A 17476-nucleotide genomic window follows, 5' to 3' on the forward strand; every position below is an offset into this window, starting at 1 on the left:
CTGTATGCATGTGTTTGTTAGTGAGCATGTGTGTGTGTGTGTGTATGCTCACTGGCCAACAGGCACATTACTACATGCCTACGCTCTCGAGTGTATTCTTCCCTTAACCGGTGTTATGTGTGCTCCTAGGTTTCGACCTTGTCCGGTGTGAGGAGCCGGGTGTGCCCAGTTATGGCTACAAGATCCAGGATGACGGCCACTACGCCAACACGTTCGTTCTGTACTCCTGCAACCCCGGGTACAGCCTCCACGGCAGCAGCACACTCACCTGTCTCAGCGGAGACCGGCGTGTCTGGGACAAACCACTTCCTTCCTGTTTAGGTTAGTACATAAGCAAGGGTGCACGTTAGTCACCCTGTTGATTCTCCTTAATCTAACACCTTTGTGTTGTGAGAGGTGGTAAACAAGCCACAAATACCCAGGGACCTCCATGCTACAGGTTGTGTAGTTGTTGAGTGAGATTGTAATTGTTTTTGGTGTTATGGTACATATGGAGTTCAGGGAGAGGAGATATCACGGAGAGGAGGTCGGAGTCATTAACCTCCATTGCAGATGATGATTCAAGCCTGTGTTGTTAACACGGACCACTGTTTCATTCTCTTCATCTACATTAGACATGTTCTGCACATGGCACCGAGTAATTAAGAACTAAGTGGAGTCATTGTTGAATTCTCAAACTAAAAATGGGAAAATTAAAAATGGTTGAAAAGACAAACGCGTGACAGTAAGATATCAGGATTCAGGTGATGCTGGTGGATTTCAAATTGTTTAGAAGTCACGTCGAAGTAAGAGTTTCGACCTTTGTGCTGATAGTTGTATATTTAGAAGTTGGCTATTTTTTGTATTTTTGTATTTATTTATTTTTTCTTTCATGATTCTTTTTTGTCGATACTAGCAGACGGGTACAAACACAGGTCAACTAATTCTCTGCAAAGCAGTCCGATATTCCGGCAGGGATTTCTATAATAACCTTAAATCCAAGCGAAGGCTTATCAAACAGACTTTTTCACTCAATTAGAGGGGAAAAAAACAAAATAAACAAAAAAACAGACAGAAAGGAGGGATTACTTTCTATTGGAATCCAGAAATTGTGTTGACATATCGGGGAGATTCATTTAATGCCATACGACTGCTATTAATACATGATAGAGTTAAAGCATGTGCAAGACTTAATGAATGAGGGAGTGCGTTGTAATTGGAGGAGTTGGTGAGGGGTTGGTGCTGCCTCGATATAATTTGAATGGGGATTGCCGGTTCGAATCCCCGTGTTACCCTCGGCTTGCTCAGGCATCCCCACAGACACAATTGGCTGTGTCTGCAGGTGGGAAGCCGGATGTGGGTATGTGTCCTGGTCGCTGCACTAGCACCTCCTCTGGTTGGTTGGGGCGCCTGTTCAGGGGGGAGGGGGAACTGAGGGGAACAGTGTGATCCTCCCACATGCTACGTCCCCCTGGTGAAACTCCTCACTGTCAGGTGAAAAGAAGCAGCTGGCAACTCCACATGTATCGGAGGAGACATGTCTTCAGCCCTCCCTGGATTGGCAGAGGGGATGGAGCAGCAACCGGGACAACTCAAAAGAGTGGGGTAATCGGCCGGATACAACTGGGGAGAAAAATTCATCCATTCATCCATCCATTATCCAAACCGCTTATCCTGTCATATTTTTTTTCTTTCCTGGAAACCATCAATGGTGTAGATAAAAGGAGTGGAATATTAAGATAGATGTATGAAAAAAAACTTTAAAGCATTTCAGTACAAGCTTGTTTCGTCCGTCACGCACTTATCAGCTGCCAGTGTGATTAAACAACAAAGAAGAACACAGTCAATAAATATTATGTTGCCCCACGCCACGCCCCTAATTTCGGTGGACACCAACCAATGAGAGGATAGAAAACATTTGAAATATTACAACCAATGGGGTAGATAGTTACGATGCACAGCCGCCAGTGGTGGGGTAGAAAACATTACAACCAATGGGGTAGGGGTTGGGGCTTGTTTTGAAAAAGCAAGGATTTAAAGGGCCGGGGCACTTGAAATAGCATACATTTAAAATTAACAAGATAACACAAAATGGGGTAATTTACGTGTATCATATAGTGGGGTGGTGTTGGGGCACAGTTGGAAGGGCAGGCAGGTAAAATATAAAATATAACATCTAATAAATGTCACATGTGTATCATCTAATGGGGGGAGATAATAATAAAGACATTATTTTACTTATAGTTACAAAGCTGTTTTTTTTTTTTTGGTGTCTACAGCTGGTGGCCAATTCATTTCTACTGTTCAAGGTGGACATATCAGGCTTGCAAATAATGTAATATTTCTCTGCCAAGCACAGGTTACATCTTTTACTGGTAATTGAATACGTGTTGCTCTTCGTGAGGATTTTCCATGAAATAGAGTAATTAATATTCTTGTCTACCAATGATCAAATGTGGCAGCTTAAGGCCGTTGCATGTTTTGCATGCTCACTCCTGAAGCTACTCATATGGGCATTAAACCTCATTTTAAAAGGGCCCTCTGTTAGTCCAATGGAGGTGTCCACTTTGCAGTTGTCTTCCCTTGTCACCGATGCCTGGTAGATGACTCTGTCTGTTTGGCATTTTCCTTCAAGAGGGCACGATGCCTTAGCACGGCAGTTGCAGTTGGTGGTGTTTGGCTGCGTTGAGGGGGTCTGTGCCTTGGTCATGGTGCTTGTGCTGTGGGATGAAATAACCAGCTGAACGTCTGGCATGCTGCTGTAGCTGCAAAATGTTTCAAATGTCCGTAGTCAAAATTAGCTACAGCTGCATTGACCAACTTTAACTTGAAAAAGCAAAGCATAGGGAAAAATTCCCTGTTGAAAATGCAAAATGAATGACGGTACACAATTGTATTGAGTTTAGGAGAAAGGGTACAGCTATGCAACGGCTGTGGGTATGTGTGGACCCATCAACATGAATTTAATTTTCAGGAAATGATCGAGATTAAAGGTACCTCATTTGGCACATCCAGAGTCTGAATCTATGTGAACATTTGTCAGGTAGTGTGGCACAGCGCTGCCAGAAGGCAGATTTAACTTTAGCTGGTAGTGGGCAGATGTTAATTAGAATGGTGGGGAGTATGCCAAACATTCGATGTGTTTGCCATACCAACACATTCACACTCACTAAGGTGACACCACAGAGTTGGTTGATTTGGGGACATGTGCAAGTCTCTTGGTGTGTGACATCAGGCTTTCATACCGCCGCATCATTTCTGGCTCGTGCATGCACGGTACAGTACGTGGGCTTAATCCCAGTGAATGCATTGGCAGTTGTGTCTTTGCTGCCGCAAATCGTACACTTTTGGGGAGTTCATTTTGAAATCATGGCTTGCAAAAAAAAAATTTTAAAAAATACTTCCTTTAGAAACTGAACTTTTTTGATAAATTGAACTGATGAACTGAATGTGAAACAAGGGAATGCAGTTTGATTTTAAGAAATTAATACAAATTGTGTAATTCAGTGTGATCATATACAAATTTAATATGTAGTTCAAATTCATTTGACATTGGGAAGGGAGCTCGCCAGCGAGTGTCTGGTGGCCAGGCCTTGGCCCATTGGACCCGGTCGGACCCAGCCTGAAAAAACAACATGGAGCCACCACCCCGTAGACCGTCGACCCATGGAGATGAGCATTTGGGTAGGGTGCAATGCAGGCCGAGCGGCAGGCAAAGGCAGGAACCGGGGCGTGCCGACTTCTGGCATCACAGACTGGTCCAGGAGGACCAACTGAGAGGAAACCCCGGGGTAGACCCAGAACTCGCTGGAGGGACTATATGTCCAATCTGACCTGGGAATGCCTTGGGATCCCCCAGGAGGAGCTGGAGGGCGTTGCTGGGGAGAAGGACGTCTGGAGTGCCCTACTTAGCTTACTGCCACCATGACCTGACCCCAGCAGGCAAAGGCGGGGACCGGGGCATGCCGACTTTCGGCATCACAGACTGGTCCAGGCAGCCCAACTGGGAGGAGACCCCAGGGTAGACCCAGAACTCGCTGGAGGGACAACATGTCCATTCTGGCCTGGGAACGCCTTGGCATCCCCCAGGAGCAGCTGGAGGGCGTTGCTGGGGAGAGGGACGTCTAGAGTGCCCTACTTAGCTAGCTGCCACCGCAGCCCGACCCCGGAGAAGCAGCTGATGATGAGAGATGAGAGATCAAATTGATTTGTCTGTTGGCAGTAAGTAAGATACTACAGAATTTAACTTTTGATTGTCCACTACTCAAAGGCTCCCTAAAAAATAAAAATTTGCAAGTAGAAGTGTTACTTTGAAAAGTAAACACTGACCTCCCAATGAATTTAGATGCCTAGAAGGAGGTTTTTGGTAGATGTTATCACCTGCTGGAGAAACAGCAAAAGCCAGAAGAAACTGGGACATCCATTGGAACAACCAGAAACTGGGACATACCTTGATTTATGGAAGAATGAATGGATGCATGGCAATAACTAATAAAGACCTTGGGGATGGGGCATTTGTATTGTGTGTGTGTGTGTGTGTGTGTGTGTGTGTGACTAAGTGCTGATATGCTAAACCTATTTTGAGTGAGGGGGTGGAAGAGCAGAGAAGATGGACATTACTCTTTGCAACCCATCAGCTTATTTCCAGTAGGTTAATGTAAAGATGTGTTGCTCCAGGGATGTGGTTTATTGGGAACTGAGCCAGCTGCTGCGCTGGAGTCTTCAGTGGACAGAAGCGTGCATCATACACATGCCCTGGGTTTTTCAAAGGAGATTGTCAGCAGCATATGCAGTAGTTGTTTAGATTTGACAGGTGACTGTCCACTGTATAATATAATTGTATAATGTAAATGTTATCATTTACATATAATACTATATATATATGTGTGTGTGTGTGTGTGTGTATATGTATGTATATATGTATGTATGTATATATACACACATACATACCTATATATACTCATACATACACACACACACACACGCACACATACTAATGATTATTATACTAATGATTAACCTGTAGCAAGTCAATGTAAATAAGTTGACACTTTTTTGTTTCTTCCGGTCTGGTGTCTACCTCCTAATGCCCATTTATACCCTTTTTGCCCAAAAGTGAGAGTGTCTCCAGATGGGCCATGGCAGTGTAACATAAGCAAGCCACAGTTATCTCAGGTCTTGTTGTCTTGTATTTCACGCGTTCATGCACACATCTGTTGGAGCGAGCACTGTAAGTTAGGAGGACATTTGATTTATTTGTTGCATGTCATAATTGTTTCACTGTAACAGGATTATCATTTGGACTGAATCGCCAGTCTAAATGATAATCCAAATAATTACACATTCAGTTTGTTTCACTCATTTGATGCACGGTAGCAAATGTATGGAAACTGTTTGACTTCCAACAGGCGATTTGTGTTCCAAACTTCCCATACAGTAATCGTGGGTTGGAGAAATTAGAGAGGAAATAAGAGGTACTTGTGTAAAGGCACATTCTGCTTCCGGTATGGAAAGATGGCAGCGCGAATTCACGTTTGCAGCGGCCTCGCCCAGCACCGGTGTGGGAAGATGGCGGCGCAATTTGCATTTGCGGCAGCCTTGCCCAGTGCCGTCCATGCGGTGTCTTTGTCCACGTCTGTGTCTAAGTTTGTTTTGTCTTCGTTTGATGGCTGGGAGGGCTGGCGCTTGATCAGCTGGGAGAGCTTGGTCTGCTGCGTCCTGTGGGCCCAGGGGCCGCGGCCCTGACTGGATCTGTGCCCGAGGAGGTAACATCAGTGGCGGTCTGACGGGACACAGAAGCGGGGCAGGCTTAGCTAACTGCTAGCCCATGCAGACCAGCAGTTCCAATAACACCGAGGGCGGTCTGGTGGCAGCCTCGGCTAGCATTGACTGTGTTTTGGTGTCGTCGTGTGGAGTGCGGGGAGGTGTGTCGAAGGTGTCTGGCTGAGAGAGCTGGTGTTGGATTTGCTGGGAGAGCCTGGTCTGCTGTGTCCGGTGGGCCCAGGGGCCGTGGCCCTGATTGGAGCTGCGCCCAAGGAGGAAACACTGAGGGCGATCTGGCAGGACGCGGAAGCAGGGCAGGCTAAGCTAACTGCTAGCCCATGCACACCAGCAGTTCCGACAGTCATCCTGGCTGGCGTTCGTTCTCTGGACAGTGGAATTTTTTGGACTGTGTTGCACTGAGTGGACTGTGTTGTTAGCTGTTTGTTTTTTGCTCTGTTTTTGTATGTTTTTGGTGGTGTCGTTTTTGGTAATTTTGGATTTGTATTTTTGCCTTTATGTCACACTGCTGTGGGCTTGGTGAAGCGGAATTTTGTTTCTTTTGTGTACACAAGTACTTGAAAGAAATGACAGTAAATTGTTCCTGAGTCAAGATTCCTGATTCCAAGGATTCCACCTGTCCCTTTGGCCAAGGTCATATACTTTCCTTCAAGATTTGGAGGTACATTTAGATCTTTCTAGAAGTCCATTGCTGTTCTTCAGAATATACATAGACATATCATACAGGCAGGTTCTTACATGTATTTACTAAATTCAATGTGATGAAATGAGAAAAAAATGGCTGACTATCTTACAAGGGCAATGCATAGTCTGTTTTCCGATGTGCTGTTGTGTGGCGATATTGCACAAAGCATGCTTCATTAGCACCGAAGTCAACATTTTACCCACTAGATGACAAGTCATTGGGGCTGAAAGGCATCACGGCGAACTCCTATCTCCCAGAGAAAATAGCTGCTGGATTTAACCTAAATCGTTTGGGACTTGACATCATTTACTCAGAGCACTACCAGTCAACACCCACAAAGTGGTACAAACTAATCACTAGCCCACTAGCGACATGGTGGAAAATCCGCCTTGGTCCCCCTAAGCAGACCTGTGTGTGTGTGTGTGTGTGTGTGTTAGTGTCCCTCCGCACCTCCACAGTCAGTCATTAATTTGAGACCACTCTTTCTCTGCCTCATTTCAGGTGTGCCAGGAATCAGGCTGATAGTCGCTGGTGATGCCCAGGGCCAACCGTCTCTCCCTGGGCTAATTAGCTACCTTTGTCTCTACCTCTTTTGTCTGTCATTCCTCTCTCTGCTTGTCTCTCCCTGTCGTCTGCAGTGCCATATATGCATATGTCGGTGTGGTGATTAGGAGCTGGAACAGTTATGTGCTGCCTTTCTCAATCCCGCTTGGAGTGAAACAGAGCTGCGATCTTATCCCTGTGTTGTTTTTTTTTTTTTTTGGTCTCATTGTCACTGTCCCTTCTCTCCATGTCTGCTTTCTCCAAATGTATGTATGTTCATCTGTCTCTCTTTTTCTGACCCAGGATATATTAGTTGTCCTTGGCCTGAGCGCTCTCTCTCTCTCTCTTTCTCTCTCTCTCTTTCTCACACACACACACACACACACACTCAGTCACTCATTCACTCACACTCTCTCTCTCACACAACTCACTCACTCACTCACACTGTCACTCACTCACTCACTCACATTGTTTCTCTCTCTCACTCACTCACTCACTCACTCACTCACTCACTCACTCACTCACTCACTCACTCACTCACTCACACTCTCCCTCACTCACTCACATTATTTCCTCCTTCTGGGTGGAAAAGGCCAGGGTAATTTCTCCTTCTCTGCTTCAAAATCTTGTGCGAACAGTGACTAACTGCAGTTTAGGAACTCTGATGTGTGCCATTGTATGTGCGTTTGTGCGGACTAGTACACAGTGTGCATACAGATGTCAGGAACACCGGAGCCCCGGCCTGTGTTTCCCTGTTGTTTTAGTTTATATCCATACACATTATAGGAGTGTGTGAAACAGTACAGAGCCCGGGTATATCGGAGCATGCGGAACTGGAGGAATGGAGGAAGTAAGACTTTAACACACACTAGAGGAATGTGGAGTGTGACTGTAAGCAAGGCAGCGTTTCAGCAGCCTGTGCCAGATGCGTAGATAATTCAGGATATTTTGTTATTAGATTAGGAAGGTTAGAGGGTTGTGGAAATAAAAGGGCAGGATGAGGGGCTCGAGAAGATCACAAGGTGCAATTAAACAGATGGTAAACAGGAAGGAACAAGGAAGCAGTAATGCAGCAATAAAGCAAGGTGTATGTGGATGCTTCAAGAGGTGAGTGGGTGGATGGGCATGCCGGGCCTCAGTGGGTTTTTCTGTGCGTGTGCGTGTGTGTGTTTGTGTGTGTGTGTGCGTACATTAAGTGTATGTTTTACGTTTAGGTGTGTGTTTGTTTGCCATTGTGTGCATGTGTGTTTGCATGTGTCCACCCCGAGGTAATCTGACAGCAATAGATTGTCACGGCAATTTGGGTTGCAGCCCTGATCTAAAGGCTTGCTCTTTACATGCAGATACAAAATACAGACACACATAAACATATGCTTGGCCTATATAGCGGTTCGGATAATGGATATATGTACACTACCGTTCAAAAGTTTGGGATCACCCAAACAATTTCGTGTTTTCCATGAAAAGTCACACTTATTCACCACCATATGTTGTGAAATGAATAGAAAATAGAGTCAAGACATTGACAAGGTTAGAAATAATGATTTGTATTTGAAATAAGATTTTTTTTACATCAAACTTTGCTTTCGTCAAAGAATCCTCCATTTGCAGCAATTACAGCATTGCAGACCTTTGGCATTCTAGCTGTTAATTTGTTGAGGTAATCTGGAGAAATTGCACCCCACGCTTCCAGAAGCAGCTCCCACAAGTTGGATTGGTTGGATGGGCACTTCTTTGAGCAGATTGAGTTTCTGGAGCATCACATTTGTGGGGTCAATTAAATGCTCAAAATGGCCAGAAAAAGAGAACTTTCATCTGAAACTCGACAGTCTATTCTTGTTCTTAGAAATGAAGGCTATTCCATGCGAGAAATTGCTAAGAAATTGAAGATTTCCTACACCGGTGTGTACTACTCCCTTCAGAGGACAGCACAAACAGGCTCTAACAGGTACTATTTAATGAAGATGCCAGTTGGGGACCTGTGAGGCGTCTGTTTCTCAAACTAGAGACTCTAATGTACTTATCTTCTTGCTCAGTTGTGCAACGCGGCCTCCCACTTCTTTTTCTACTCTGGTTAGAGCCTGTTTGTGCTGTCCTCTGAAGGGAGTAGTACACACCGGTGTAGGAAATCTTCAATTTCTTAGCAATTTCTCGCATGGAATAGCCTTCATTTCTAAGAACAAGAATAGACTGTCGAGTTTCAGATGAAAGTTATCTTTTTCTGGCCATTTTGAGCGTTTAATTGACCCCACAAATGTGATGCTCCAGAAACTCAATCTGCTCAAAGAAGTGCCCATCCAACCAATCCAACTTGTGGGAGCTGCTTCTGGAAGCGTGGGGTGCAATTTCTCCAGATTACCTCAACAAATTAACAGCTAGAATGCCAAAGGTCTGCAATGCTGTAATTGCTGCAAATGGAGGATTCTTTGACGAAAGCAAAGTTTGATGTAAAAAAAATCTTATTTCAAATACAAATCATTATTTCTAACCTTGTCAATGTCTTGATTCTATTTTCTATTCATTTCACAACATATGGTGGTGAATAAGTGTGACTTTTCATGGAAAACACAAAATTGTTTGGGTGATCCCAAACTTTTGAACGGTAGTGTATATGTATATATATGTGTGTGTGTGTGTGTAGATGTATATATGTGTGTGTGTGTGTGTGTGTGTGTGTGTGTGTGTGTGTGTGTGTATACATAGATACAGTTGCAATCAAAATTATTCAACCCCATTGCATATTAGGTTTATTGGCAAAATGTACAATCTTTCAGCTGTTTGCAATAAGCACATTACACAATAACAGTGTAACTAGTTCAGTAAAACTAATATTACAAAGGTTTTATCCAAATCCAACACAAAATGTTACTTTTAATGACTACTGCAGTCTCAAAATTATTCAACCCCCTGAATAGAATCCCTCATAACAGCACACATTTGCAAATCAGGTGTTGTCTCAAGCACACCTGATGCAACTAATCAAGGGCTTCATTAGTTACATCAGGTATGCTTGAGATAGAATGCATCAAATACCTGGACTGGCTAGGGGGTTGTTGACGGTGACGTTTGATTGCATGTTAGAAATATGACTAAGTCAAGAGAATTGTCCAAAAAGTTAAGAGAAGAGATCATTGCCTTGCACAAACAAGGAAAAGGATACAAAAAGATAGCAAAGGCACTGACTGTTCCTAGAGATACAGTTGGAAGCATAGTTCGCAAGTTCAAAGTTAAAGGAATAGTGGCTGCACTACCTGGACGTGGCAGAAAGAGGAAGCTATCGACGGCTGCCACCAGATTCCTGAGGAGGCAGGGGGTCAAAAACCCTCGAGTGACTGCAAAAGACCTGCAATTAGACTTGGTGGCAGCAGGCACTGAGGTTGCAGTTTGCACAGTAAGGCGCATACTAAACGCTGAAGGGCTGCATGCCTGAACTCCAAGACGTATACCACTACTGACCCAAAAGCACAAGAAAAGTCAGCTCCAATATGCTCAAAACCATATAAATAAGCCAAAGAGGTTTTGGGATTCTGTTCTGTGGCGCGATGAAACAAAACTGGAACTTTTCGGGCCTATGGATCAGTGGTATGTCTGGAGGAGAAAGAATGAAGCATACACTGAAAAGAACACCCTGCCTACAGTGAAGCATGGCGGTGGCTCAGTGATGCTCTGGGGCTGCTCTGTTTTCTCTGGCACTGGAAACCTGCAGCGTGTGGAGAGCAAGATGGATTCAATCAAGTATAAGGAAAGGAGAAAACGTCATGCCGTCTGTGAGGAAGCTGAAGCTTTGGCGTCATTGGACCTTCCAACAGGACAATGATCCCAAACGTACCTCAAAGTCCACCAAGGCTTGGTTTCAGAAGAAGTCCTGGAAGATTCTAGAGTGGCTGTCACAGTCACCTCACTTGAACCCCATAGAAAATCTCCGGTGGTATTTGAAGAGGGCGGTTGCAGCACGCAAACCCAAGAAGATTAGTGAACTGGATGCCATTGCCCATGAGGAATGAGCTAAGATTCCTCAGGAATGCTGCTAGAAGCTGGTGTCTGGCTATGCATCACGTTTGCAGCAGGTCATAACAGCAAAAGGGTACTCTACAAAGTACTAAAGAGGCTTGTCATGAAGGGGTTGAATAATTTTTGAGACTGCAGTGGTCATTAAAAGTGGTATTTTGTATTGAATTTGGAGTAACCACTTGTAATATTAGTCGTGTTGAGCTATTTAAATTGTTCTTGTTTGATTTGTTTATTGCAAACAGCTGACAGTTTGTAGTTTTTGCCAATAAACCTAATTTGCAGTGGGGTTGAATCATTTTGATAGCAACTGTGTGTATATATATAGTATATATGTGTGTGTGTGTGTGTGTGTGTGTGTGTGTGTGTGTGTGTGTGTGTGTGTGTCTGTCTGTCTGTCTGTCTGTCTGTCTGTCTGCTTCATAAACATGTATAATATGGTGGCTCAGTTGGTCACAGTGCACAGTGTATACTAGCAAGTACAAACATCCATCCTTCCATCCATCCATCCATCCATCCATCCATTATCCAAACCGCTTATCCTACTCAGGTTCATGGGGATGCTGGAGCCTATCCCAGCAGTCATTGGGTGGCAGGTCCAAACATATGAGATGCATACATATAACACACAACATACATATATATAATACAATATATGATACATATAATATAATATAATATAATATAATGCAATCCATCCATTATCCAATCCATCCATTATCCAATGCACTTGTCCTGCTCTCAGGTTTGCGGGATGCTGGAGCCTATCCCAGCAGTTATTGAGCGGCAGGCGGGGAGACACCCTGGACAGGCCGCCAGGCCATCACAGGGTCGACACACACACACATTTACACAAAGGGACAATTTAGTACGGCCGATTCACCTGACCTACATGTCTTTGGACTGTGGGGGGAAACCAGAGCACCCGGAGGAAACCCACGCAGACACGGGGAGAACATGCAAACTCCACACAGAGGATGACCTGGGATTACCCCCAAGGTTGGACTACCCTGGGGCTTGAACCCAGGACCTTCTTCTTGCTGTGAGGCGAGCACTAATCACTGCGCCGCCACAATGTAATATAATATAATATAATATAATATGTAAGTACAAACATAAGAGATAAAAACTACCTACTAGTTTTTCTCTCTCTCTCTCCTATCTCCCTCCACTCTGCTGTAGACTCCATATGAGAAAGCAACAGCATACAAATAAATGACATATATTGTTAATGTCAAAACTCATCATACTAATATTAAAATATAATGTTAATGTGAAAAATGGAAACGGCTGTCGAAGCTGAACTTTCCGCATTGTTATCCAGTGGGTACTCAGTGAAAAACTTGGCTGATTCCCTTAAGACAATTCCGTATCGAGAATAATGACAGTCTTGAAGCTCAAGGCTAATTTGATGAGTCAGACTTTTGTTAAGTTGCTCTCATTTAATGCAGTCATAGTGCCTCAGTGTAATTTACAGCCAAGTGATGTGACAAGTTTTGGAGTTGAAATAGTGTGTAGGAGGGCTTGTAGTTACGAAACTAGTGAGCATATTATTTTTCTGCTCAAATACATTTAACTCGATGAAGTAAAAACAAAACAGCATGACGATGAAAGTAAAGCTGAGATCCATGGTTACCCGACCTGATCTTCCCCTGGTCAGCAACAACCACAAACAAGGTGTAGCAGCCAATGTCAGTTGGTACAGTTGGTAGATGACCTCACCAACAGAAACATCTCCACATTGTCAGCACTTTTCAGTGCTTTTTCCCGTTTGAGTAGCAATATGTTTGCCACTGCACCATGATTGTCTTTGCCCATCAAAAATGTCAACCGCAGTGTATGGAGAGTGTCTCCAACTATGGTATTTTTTATTATTGCAAACTTACTCCATGGTCCAAAATGGAAGAAATTATGATTTATTCATGGAGAATATCACAGATTTCCACTATAAGACAGGACAGTGGCCAAAATAATTAGGGAGCCTGCTGCACGAGTTGTGACATGTGAGACTCGCTCACTAACACTCGATAGTGGAGATCAGATAACTGGGCAGTCTCTGGTTGTAAAATATTATGAAAATATGTCAGAAAATCTCAAGGGGGGTCCGGGTAGTGTAGTAGTGTATTCCGTTGCCTACCAACATGGAGATTGCCAGTTTGAATCCCCGTGTTACCCCCGGCTTGGTCGGGCATCGCTACAGACACAATTTGCTGTGTCTACAGGGGGAAACCAGATGTAGGTATGTGTCCTGGTCGCTGCACTAGCGCCTCCTCTGGTCGGTCAGGGTGCCTATTCAAGGGGGAGGGGGAACTGGGGGGGAATAGCGTGATCCTCCCATGCGCTACATGCCCCTGGCAGAACACCTCACTGTCAGGTTAAAAGAAGCGGCTGGCAACTCCACATGTATCGGAGGAGGCATGTGGTAGTCTGCAGCACTACCCGAATCGGCAGAGGGGGTGGAGTGGCAACCGGGACGGCTTGGAAGAGTGGGATTATTGGCTGGATGCAATTGGAGGGGAAGAGGGGGAAAAGTCCACAAAAAATTTTTTAATATATTCCAGTGATATATTTGTGTGTGTCGTGTCCTTGTAGCGGAGTGTGGCGGCCACATAACTGGTGCAGTGTCTGGCCGTATCCTGTCTCCTGGTTATCCTGCTCCATATGACAACAACCTCCACTGTACCTGGACTATAGAGGCTGATACTGGCAAGACTATCAGGTAATTATGAATTAATGCTGTCATGTGCTGCCACTGCATATTGTATATGATGATACCTGGCGTTGTATCAATTGTTAACCACCTCTCACTGAATCTGGTTTGCAGATACTGGCAAGTGTGAGTTGATAATATATTAGAGAAATTATGACTTCGCCACTGTACCCTTACACAGCTGCACATCATGGCAGGTTTATATCAGTTTTAACAATTATAATGTAATAATTCATTCATTATTATTATTTATTCAAAATGGAAAGGCCATGTTCCATACAAAAAAAAGAAGAATTCATTCTGTGGATGCTAATGTTAGGACCAGTTGTTACTACTACCAGATAATCAAACAATAGGTGTAGTTGTGGCGTCCGGATGGCGTGGCGGACTATTCCGTTGCCTACCAATACAGGGATCGCCGGTTCGAATCCTCGTGTTACCACCGGCTTGGTCGGGCGTCCCTACAGACACCATAGGCCGTGTCTGCAGGTGGGAAGCCAGATATGGGTATGTGTCCTGGTCATTGCACTAGCGCGTCCTCTGGTAGGTCGGGGCGCCTGTTCAGGGGGGAGGGGGAACTGGGGGGAATAATGTGATCCTCCCACGCACTATGTGCCCCTGGCGAAACTCCTCACTGTCAGGTGAAAAGAAGCGACTGGCGACCCCACATGTATCGGAGGAGGCATGTGGTAGTCTGCAGCCCTCTCCGGATCGGCAGAGGGGGTGGAGCAGTGACCGGGACAGCTCGGAAGAGCGGGGTAGTTGGCCAAGTACAATTGGAAGGAAGAAAAAAAAGGGGGGGGGTAGGTGTAGTTGACTGGACTGATGATTTCAATTATAAAACAATATTTATACTTTATTATTAGCAATAGTAGTAGTAGTAGTAATATAAGCAGTAGTAGTTTTCGTTGTAAAAATGAAGTAGTATTGTGCATGATCATGCTCTGCTGTACATGGACTATAGTAGGTGCTGACACTGGCGAAACTGTCATGTCATAATGTATTCAGCAATTAAAGTCAAGAGGTGTTGGCTGTCATATTTGCTGTTGTGGAGGAGCCTACACCGCATTAGTCATTATGTCACTTACATGTTGCTCAACACATACTGGTGGGACCTGCTACCACTGCAGATAGTAATGAATGTGTGTGCAAGTGTGTGCGGGTAGATGGGCTGTTGTGTGATTTTGCGTGAATGTGTTTGTGCATCCTTTCTGTCCTTCCCATGTCCCGACTTAATTGTCTTCGACGCTTTGTTTGACCACAAGATTTCACATCGAGGTTTTGTGTGCATGTGCTCGTATTCTGTTCTTCTCAGCCTCCACTTCATTGTCTTCGACACGGAGGTCGGGCATGATATACTGAGAGTCTGGGACGGTCCATCTGGCCCATCAGAGGGGGGGATCCTTCTGAAAGAATGGTCAGGTCCGGCCTTACCCGAAGACACCCATTCCACGTTTAACATCCTGACCCTGCAGTTTGATTCGGATTACTTCATCAGCAAGCAGGGATTTTCCATACAGTTCTCCAGTAAGTAACCCTGTACCATAACCAGTCCATCAATGCTCACTTCAGTGGAATTTAATAGTCATGAGGACACGCAGTTTAAGTGGTTGACAGTTGTTTTTGTGAGACGGGCAAACAGACAGATTGGAGTTTGTTCATCGAAATTTACCTAACAACACTCAAAAAAGTGAGGAGAAACACATCTTTGCCAATGATTCCTTTTTGAAACACAGATTTTGATGGTTTGACCCAGCCTATCCTCCAGGCTGATTTATGAAAAAGGATCCATTATTGAATTAGCAACTTAATTACATAATTAGCACACTCAGTACTGATCGTACACACATATTTCCTGCATATTACTAAGGTATTTTTCAAGCTTCATTCGTATGTTTCATAAGAAAATTAATTTCAAGCTAATACAGCTTTTAATAGGATTTCTTAAGAAAAGATGAAAAAAAATCAGTTGAGGGTGCAAATGAAAATTTTACCATCCCACCCTGGGACCTGGGCTCATTAATATTAGTACACTTGTGATGTATCCGACTAAGAACAAGCCCATAATGCAGTTTTGGCTCCCAAGCCATAGTTAAGGAAACTAGAGGAGAGCAATAAAAATTCAAAAGTGATATTTAAATCCAGTGTACCAAATGTAGTGATTTTTTTCTCTCACAGCAGTATCAAACAACTAATGCCCATTTTTGTTTGTTACTTGACAAAATCATTTTGATAGCCAGAATCTACAAAACTGGTGCATTTTTCCCCCCTCGAGAATATGAACGCTGATCTTATTTTGAAGGTTTGTTTCATAGAGTGAGATGCATGGTATTACCCCTGTGGAAGTACTTGGGAGCATTTGCTTGTAAAGTCTGTTGACTACTTTTTGTGTGTACCATACTCCACCACCACATGGCAAGTTTGAGGGCAACAAATATCCTCAATGCAGTACAGTAGTGTTTATTTTCAGCTGCCGTATACAGTATACTATCTTCCTTCTGTCCCAGCTATTTATCAGATACTGAGCCGGTAGTCTTAAAGGTACAATTCAGAATATTTATATGCAAATGTCACAGACCAAGCAGGTAGACCAGAGAGACAGAACTAGTTTTTTTGACCAATGTTTTTCTTTTTTTTTCATTTAAAAAAAGCAAAAGAAGAAGCAAAAATACTTCTGACAGTAATTCTGGGCTCATAAAAGAGGTCAAAATAACAGAACTAAACTGAAGCACTAACAGAAGAGAACTGAACAGCACAAACTGACCTGCCAAACTGAGACATGGGGGAAACATATAGTGGCTGGTCAGGCCATTCAGACACGGGGATAGACTAAGACATAGCAATTAAAACAACTACAATAACCACAGAACATGTCAGTATAGCACTACCTAATATTAACTAAGGAAATAATAAAACAACAATATCAAAAACACAGTTTTCAAAGAAATAATACAAATCAAAATAGAAAATACTGCCCCCTCCCATCCCCACCCTTGATGCAGGAGGAAAATGGTGCAGTCCACTTGACAATCAGCACCATATAAACGGGTCTGATGCAGCTGGGACTTCTGTTGTTGGCCAGCCAGCCAGCTCCAGCAGCAACCCCCAGGAACTGGTAAATCAAAGAAAACTGAATTAACGTCATGCAAATTAAATAACATAAGTTACTGAAAACTAATTTAGCAAAATTGACCAAACAAAGTTAACTAAATGTGTGCACTCCAAATAGATAACTGTGCTGTCAAAAATTGCCGAAACAGTATGTTATATGAAACCAAAATCTGTGTCAAGTTATTTATCTGTCCGTATATTAGATTGTTTTAGATTGTTTTATTAGCCACAAGACCAAGGCCGGTGGAATAAAACAATGTGCATTCTGTGTGTCATGTACTAAAAAGAAACTATGGTACCGCTGGGTGAAGGAGAAGGAGAGGTGGGAAGGCATGTCCAGAGGCAGCTGGAGAGGAGGAAGGGTAGGAGTGTGGAGGTGAGAGTCAGAACTTTGAATGTTGGCACTATGACTGGTAAAGGGAGAGATCTGGCTCCAATGTTGGGGAGAAGGAAGGTAGATATACTGTGTGTGGAAGAGATGAGGTGGAAGAGGAGTAAGGCCAGGAGCATCGGAGGTGGGTTCAAACTCTTCTACCATGGTGTGAATGGGAGGAGAAATGGGGTAGGGGTAATCCTGAAGGAAGAGTATGTCAGGAGTGTGTTAGAATAATAACTTTATTCATTTAGCACGTTTCTAAAACAATGTTGCAAAGTGCTTT

General features: G+C 43.8%; 1 protein-coding gene across 1 annotated transcript in view; it reads left to right on the plus strand.

Annotated features, from left to right (window-relative positions):
* Nucleotides 1-17476, plus strand: part of LOC130112084 (CUB and sushi domain-containing protein 1-like) — a 729421-nt gene that overhangs the window by 473482 nt on the left and 238463 nt on the right. The window contains exons 26-28 of the mRNA XM_056279382.1: nt 130-321; nt 13589-13715; nt 15022-15233. Coding sequence (XP_056135357.1) covers nt 130-321; nt 13589-13715; nt 15022-15233 — 531 coding nt within the window. The remainder of the gene's footprint in view (nt 1-129; nt 322-13588; nt 13716-15021; nt 15234-17476) is intronic.

The sequence above is a fragment of the Lampris incognitus genome, chromosome 4 (assembly GCF_029633865.1).
Source record: "Lampris incognitus isolate fLamInc1 chromosome 4, fLamInc1.hap2, whole genome shotgun sequence".
Taxonomy (NCBI): Eukaryota; Metazoa; Chordata; class Actinopteri; order Lampriformes; family Lampridae; genus Lampris; species Lampris incognitus.